This window comes from Poecile atricapillus, chromosome 2 (genome assembly GCF_030490865.1).
Source record: "Poecile atricapillus isolate bPoeAtr1 chromosome 2, bPoeAtr1.hap1, whole genome shotgun sequence".
Taxonomy (NCBI): Eukaryota; Metazoa; Chordata; class Aves; order Passeriformes; family Paridae; genus Poecile; species Poecile atricapillus.
In genome coordinates, this window is record NC_081250.1 from 23,094,462 (window position 1) to 23,102,181 (window position 7,720).

General features: G+C 50.6%; 1 protein-coding gene across 1 annotated transcript; it reads left to right on the forward strand.

Moving 5' to 3' along the window:
• Positions 1–703: 703 nt before the first annotated feature.
• FZD1 (frizzled class receptor 1) lies at positions 704–4,452 on the forward strand. The gene has a single exon (XM_058833147.1). The coding sequence runs from the start codon at positions 853–855 to the stop codon at positions 2,608–2,610; it is 1,758 nt and encodes a 585-aa protein (XP_058689130.1). The 5' UTR covers positions 704–852; the 3' UTR covers positions 2,611–4,452.
• Positions 4,453–7,720: the final 3,268 nt, after the last annotated feature.

Sequence of the window (7,720 nt, forward strand, 5' to 3'; positions counted from 1 at the left end):
CGCTGCTGCGGCTCCTGCCCGCACCTCAAGTGACCGCAGTGTGTCTCCCACATTTCAGACCTGCAGAGAGCGATAGCCCGACTGCGCACCGCTCCCCGCAGCAAAGTCCTGGCAGTGCCACAGATCCCTCCTCCAATCGTGCCCTTTGCTATGTGCCAAACATCGCTTCCCCCGCCCGGGATTAGCCCGACTGCCCGCACGGCGCGGGGCACCGAGGGTGCCGAGCCCCGGCCCGGTCCGGGTGCGCCGCTCAACATCTCCAGCAATCGTCATCACCGGGGAATCCAAAAACACCCCCGGCACAGCCGGGGCGGGCGCGCTGCCGATCGCCACGGCTCAGCCCCGTCCCCCGACCGCCCCTCCCGCCGCGGGGCCCCTTCCCCAGCGCCGCCCCCGCCGCCTTTGTGCGCGGCGCGGGGCAGCCCCGCTCCCGCCTGCGCCCGCCCCCGGGTGAGGCGTTGGGAGACGGTCCCTTACGCAGGAAAGTTCGGCGTCGGTTTCAAGGCTCCTCCCTCCGGTGAAGCAGACTGCGGGGCGCCTGGAAACCGGTCGGAGGGAGCGCGGCGCGGCGAGGCGAGGGGCGCGGGCTCGAGGGGCCGGCACAAATGGTCAGGCGGCGGCGGCGGAGGCGGCGGCGGCGGCGGTAGTTGGAGGCGCGGCGGACGCTGCCGCCGGTGCGGGCAGAGGTGCGCGCTGCGCTCCGCGGCCCCGTGAGTGGCGACCGGGGCTGCCCCGTCCCCTGCCCGCCGCTCCCTTCATGAGTCGCAAGTTCGGGCCGGGAGGAGCAGCGGCGGCGGCGGCGGCGGCGGCAGGGCGGCGGGAGCCCGGCAGGGCAGGCGGCACCGACTGAGCATGGCCGGGCGGCGCGGGCCGGCGGTGAGCGGCGGCGGGGAAGTTGGCAGCGGCCGGTGCCCGCGGCTGCCGCTGCTGCTGGTGCTGCTGTGGGCGGCGGCGCTGCCGGCCGGGGGGCAGCTGCCGGCGTCTCAGTACAACGGCGAGCGGGGCATCTCCATCCCTGACCACGGCTACTGCCAGCCCATCTCCATCCCTCTCTGCACTGACATCGCCTACAACCAGACCATCATGCCCAACCTGCTGGGCCACACCAACCAGGAGGACGCGGGGCTGGAGGTGCACCAGTTCTACCCGCTGGTGAAGGTGCAGTGCTCGGCCGAGCTCAAGTTCTTCCTCTGCTCCATGTACGCGCCGGTGTGCACCGTGCTGGAGCAGGCCCTGCCGCCCTGCCGCTCCCTCTGCGAGCGGGCCCGCCAGGGCTGCGAGGCCCTCATGAACAAGTTCGGCTTCCAGTGGCCCGACACGCTGCGCTGCGAAAAGTTCCCAGTGCACGGGGCTGGCGAGCTCTGCGTGGGGCAGAACGCCTCCGAGCGCGGCACCCCCACGCCCGCCCTGCGCCCCGAGAGCTGGACCAGCAACCCGCACCGCGGGGGCAGCGGCGGCGGCCCCGGGGGCCCGGGGCCCGGCGAGCCCCGCGGGCGCTTCACCTGCCCGCGGGCGCTGAAGGTGCCCTCCTACCTGAACTACCGCTTCCTGGGCGAGAAGGACTGCGGGGCGCCCTGCGAGCCCGGCCGCCTCTACGGGCTCATGTACTTCGGGCCCGAGGAGCTCCGCTTCTCCCGCACCTGGATCGGCATCTGGTCCGTGCTCTGCTGTGCTTCCACCCTCTTCACCGTCCTCACATACTTGGTGGACATGAAGCGCTTCAGCTACCCCGAGCGGCCCATCATCTTCCTCTCGGGCTGCTACACGGCGGTGGCCGTGGCCTACATCGCCGGCTTCCTCCTGGAGGAGAGGGTGGTCTGCAACGAGCGCTTTGCCGAGGACGGTTCCCGCACCGTGGCGCAGGGCACGAAGCGGGAGGGCTGCACCATCCTCTTCATGATGCTCTACTTCTTTGGCATGGCCAGCTCCATCTGGTGGGTCATCCTCTCCCTTACCTGGTTCCTTGCTGCTGGCATGAAGTGGGGCCATGAGGCCATTGAGGCCAACTCCCAGTACTTTCATCTGGCCGCCTGGGCCGTGCCGGCCATCAAGACCATCACCATCCTTGCCCTGGGACAAGTGGATGGGGACGTCCTCAGCGGCGTTTGCTTTGTGGGCATCAACAACGTGGATGCCCTGAGGGGCTTCGTGCTGGCCCCCTTGTTCGTCTACCTGTTCATCGGCACCTCTTTCCTGCTGGCTGGCTTTGTGTCCCTCTTCAGGATCCGGACCATCATGAAGCATGACGGCACCAAGACAGAAAAGCTGGAGAAGCTCATGGTGAGGATAGGCATCTTCAGCGTCCTCTACACGGTGCCGGCCACCATCGTCATTGCCTGCTATTTTTACGAGCAAGCTTTTAGGGAACAGTGGGAGAGGAGCTGGGTCACGCAGAGCTGTAAGAGCTATGCCATTCCCTGCCCCAACAACCATAGCGGCCACCACCCGCCCATGAGCCCCGACTTCACTGTCTTCATGATCAAGTATCTCATGACCTTAATCGTGGGCATCACCTCGGGCTTCTGGATCTGGTCTGGGAAAACCCTGAACTCCTGGAGGAAGTTTTACACCAGGCTCACCAACAGTAAACAGGGCGAGACCACGGTCTGAGACCCCTGCTTGCCAGGCTAGGGAGATGCGGGACGACTGAGGCTCTGCCTCGGGAAGCAGCTCCGTATCCAGCTCGGGCAAACTTTTGTGACTGCGAGAGGCTTCCGCAGGCGGCGGGGAGCGGAGGACGAGCCAGGGGAACCCCGGTGCCTGGGATCTCTGGGCTCTGCCCTCCCCATGCCGCTCGGGCTGTCTCCTGTAGGAGCTGAACGCACTGTCAGGTTGGGGGAGAGGGATGTAAATAGCCTCTGTAAGATTTTGTAAGTATATTTGTATTTAAATTACAAAAAAACTCACTTTTTTTAATTATTTAGGACACTTCTAACCCGTTTGCAGATTTTGCTTCCTCGCTTCCCCTCCTTCCCCCTTTTTTTTTTTTAATTTAAAAAAAGAAATGGCTTTGGATTTTTATTTCGTAGGGCAGGATGGGAAAAGCTGCCGGTAAGAGAATCGAAAACAAACCCCCTTCTTCTCCCCCACACAGGTTTAGTAATGGCTTTGCTTGGAATTTCAGCTGCATGAGCAGGAGGGCCCAGAGCGGGGCTGCGGCCGGGGACTCCTCCTGGCCCGGGCTGGGTCCCGGTCCTGGTCTCGGCCTCGGCCCGCCCGCGGTTCCGTGGAGGTGGGGATGGGGAGGAGCGGCGCCTCCCGCCCCGGCGCCGTCCGGGGAGCTCGGACCTCCGCCCGGTCCCGTACGGGGAGGACGGAGAACCGCCCGGGCATGGCGCAGGGACGGCGCTGCACCGAGCCCCGGCCCCGCTGACCCCCGCCGGGCCTTTCTGGGGGTACAAACAGCAGCCCTGCTCGGGGCCGGCCGCTCTGAGGAGGGAGAGCCCCTCGCCGTGCCCGCGGCGGGCTTGCAGGGTCCGGCCGTGCCACGCGTGGCTCAGGAGGAGTTGGCCCGGTTCGGTGTACGAGTTGGGGTTCACACCGCCTGCACCTGTAGCACCTCCGGAGGCTCGGGAGGTGGATGGCGACAGAGATACACGGAAATTCCTTCCTGCTGGGTTTTTTTCTAAGCCCACTTTGCAGTCCGGGGGCGCCCCGCGGGTGCTCCTACCGCCGCCTGCCCCGGTCCCTCCCCGCCGGGCTGCTGCCGGCTGGGGTCAGCAGGATCAGGAAATACGGGCTCGGTGGAAAGGGCTTCTAAGGAATAAAACGCAGCATTCAGTTTGGGGCTTTTGTTTGTTTCCTCCCTGCCCCCTAGTTATATTCATACACCGGCTCTTCGTATGGGAAGCATAGGAGCTGTTACCATTCCTCTGAATTCTAATTCATTGAGATTTAAATCATTACACATAATGAAGGTGTGATGATTTTTGCCCGTAGTAAAAACAATAGAAAGGAAAACAGAAGAGCAGAATGCTTAAGCACTCTGGTGAGATGTGAGACCTGAAAGCCTCTGCTGTCTTTTTCCCCCTCTTTTTTCGGTACAGAAATAACATTGCATACTGCAAGGATAAGATACCTTGTGTGCAGTGTTTCTACTACCTTGTATGCTCCTGGGTGTGTGGGATTGTGCTTCTAATACATTAAGAAAGTTAAAGACAAAATTGTAACTTTCAACAGATGCATTTGAATATGTAGACCTCTGTATGAAAAACAGCAGAATGCTACTCTCCCGATTGTATTGTTTTAAACTTTTTTATATTACAAATGCCTGTATTTAGGTTCATAAACATTATCTATGGCTACCATACCCTGAAATGCAAAATTATTTTAATTTGGTATGCATTTATTTCTGTTCATTATCACAAGATCATCTATATTTATAGAGGAATAGAAATTTATATATATTAAATACCATATTTTTAATTTCTCTGAAATAAATTGAGGTTTTGTACAAAAGTATCTTGTCCCTTTACGTATTCCTCTAATTCATACTGTGTGAAAGCAGTGTATATACTACAAGATGTGGGGGATTCCTTTTTTCTTTTCTCGAGTTCACAGTAACAAGCTGGAATTCAGTGTAGGAATTCATTGTGCATTTTGGTTTTTATCTCTGGGCCAGTCTAGATTAATCCTTCAAAAGAAGTAATGTAAACTGTTCAAGATCTCTGACAGGGTATGGTCAGTAGTGTGAAATCCAAGAAGAGATCTGCTATATGGCAGAAGAAAGAAGCTCACCAGTTCTTTTTTTGTTGGGTTTGGTGGGTGTTTTTTGTTTGTGTGTTATTTTTTGTTTGGTTTGGTTTTTTGTGGGGTTTTTTGTGGTTTTGTTTTTTTTTTTTTTGGTTGCAGAAAAGGGTTCTTTCAACATAGCTTTTCTTCTCATTTTCCTTTGTATTAAAAATAAAAAAATTCTTGGTACTTAAAATGACACTCAAATTATGTTTCAATATTGTCAGAATGTTTTAATGAGTAAAATAGTTTTAGTTTCATTAATTTAGACTGTTTGGTTAATCCAGAATTAAATGTTCATGGCAGCATTTCAGCTTTATGGAAAGTACACACTTTCTTTAACCTTTCAACACAACATATTTTTTAATTTTTTTTTTTTCTGTAATTCATTGTTTGAAGTGCCATTTGGTAAATGTGGGTTTATTAGGAAAGACTGGTTAATTATCAAAATTGATTTTTGATTTTTAGTGTTATAAGCTAGTAAAGTATTTCATTCTGTAGATGAGGAGATTTGTATCTGGAGGCAGATAAAAATGATTTTTGGCTTGTTTACTCTTTCAAATCATGATGCATAAACAGCCATAGAGAAGTAAGGGAAGCTTAACAGAATTTCTCTAAGGTGAGACAAGGGGGCAGGATTTTCTCATTATTTTAAAATTTGTTCTACACAGATATAGTTCCTGCCTTCTCAGATATTTGCACATTTTTCTCAAGGTTTTGGGGTTTTTTTCCTCCTTTTTGGGGGCCTTTTTTAGCATTTAAAATTGCGCTGGTCAGAACTCTGCTAATGACCTGAAGTACAAGGCATTCACTTTCAGTTAGGATGGAATTCTTTTTGGTCAGTGTATAATTACATTTCAGCCGTTTTGGCTGATACATTTTCTTGCAACAATGTATGTGATTTATTTATGGGTGGGACAACACGTTTGTTTGTAACAAAGATGTTCTATTTACGGTAAAGTTGGGAAGGCCAATTCTTAAAAGTTCTTCTTAGAAATGAAGAATGGACTTTTTTCTTCAAGAAGTAAAATGTCAGTATTTACAGTTCATGATTTGCAGCAGATATGAATCCCCTTTCGTTCTCTGGGTTTTTTTTGTTGTTTTTTTTTTTTTTCTCAGAACCAAAGTTCCATGTTCAATCTTGGTTATTTTAATAAATATACTAGAGAGTGCAATATGTTTGTAAATCTGTTGAAAGAGCACCCCCTGCTTTTTTGTTTGCCAACTTTTGTGACCCTTCACAGGGCAGTAATTTGCAAGGGTCACAGTCATCACTGACTGCTGTGGTGCTATCTGTGTGGCTCATCCACCTTTTTATATTTTATTTCTCAACGTATAATGGTATTTCAGATGCTTTATTAATAAGACACAAAGATATCTTTTGCATGGGGCATCAGTAATGATTTCCTGTTAGAAAGAAATCTGTCCATTGCTCCAGTGGGTTTTAGATGGGGATTTTTACAACATAGTCTGGGTAATTGTACCATGGTTACTAGAGAAAGTATCAATATACAGTAAGTAGAAAGTATCAATAAACAAAAAAGCAGTTTTTCCCACTTCTCTTGTCCCTGACACAGTTAATATAAGAACAAAACTGGGATAACAAAGTTTTTTGGGCTGAAGTTCTTGTTTAGGCATTCCATCCATACTCAGCAGCTTTGCTTTCCCTCATGGGAAAATGAGGGAAATTTACACTTATATACTTATATATATACACCCTGAAATGAAGGGATACTCAAAATCACCATTTCCCTGAAGAGGGCTGTAGCCTGAAGAGCTGGGGATGTTGATTTACTGTTCATCCTTCAGTAACAGTAATGCTCTTTAATGCAGTGGCAAATTTGTGGTATTGGAATGAAATTACATGCTGTTTCCATAACAAATCCTATTGGGAAGGAGTAGGATTTCTGGTTTGTTCATATAGTAATGCCCAAAATTTCTGGTATATGCACATATTTGTGTGTGTGTTGTGTTTGGTTTTGTTTTTTTTTCATAGAGGGGCAAGACAAGACTGAAATCTGGTGGGGCTCAATTTGCCCTCTGGATGATGCCCACCCTTCAAAGGATAATAACTAGTTATAGGAAGAGACCGCTGTGTATTTACATGATAAGTATTTTTCAAAATAGGCTATGGGCTAGTATCTCATCAGTCTTTTGCCAATCCCAGTCACAAGAGACAACTTCCAGACTGACTGTAGTCCTTTTTAAAAAATGTGCAACCTGCAGCTGACCAGAGAAAGTAATCATGAGTTTGGCATCTAAGACTTGAAAATTTTTGAGAGTACTCTTGCAAGAAGTTTGAATTTGTGTGACAGTCTTCCAACCTAGTGCTGCGTGGCCTCAGAAAGAGCTTCAGCTAGCAAAACTCAAGACAGACGAAGAGGTGCTAGGTCAAGTGTTTAAATGCTTGCCTATAAAAATAAGGAAACTGAGGCACAGCTCTTTTTTTATCACAAATTTACCCTCTAGTGCTCAGGCACTGAAATTGCATTTTATTTGATAGATGTTTCCAATGACAGCACTATGTGACTGGCAATAATGTGCAAAATCTGAATATCAGCCTCACCCTCCCCCCCCCCCCCCCCCCCCCCCCTTTAATTTTAGATTTTATTGGTTGCTGTTTGCATTGCTGGACCCAGAGCATCATTGCTCTGCATGTTGTGTAAACGTGGAGTCAATGGATTGGATTCTGAATTCAAATGTTGATTCAAAAATGCAAGTCAGTAATCTGCTTGGACCCATTAGAAGAGAGGGTTGCTCTTGTGTCCATAGCTGTAAGAGTTTTTCATATTTGTAAATCTCGTGTCTCTGTTGTTCAGTTGAACTGTAAGTCTTAGACAATGATTTATGCTCATTTGGAGAAAGAGAAATTAATTTTTCTTGCTTTGGACTGACCCCTCTGCTGTTTCTGTGTTTACAGCATAAAAGATAAATGTTTTGTTCTGAAGCTCCTGATCAATTTTGAAATAGCAGTACCATAATTTAAAAA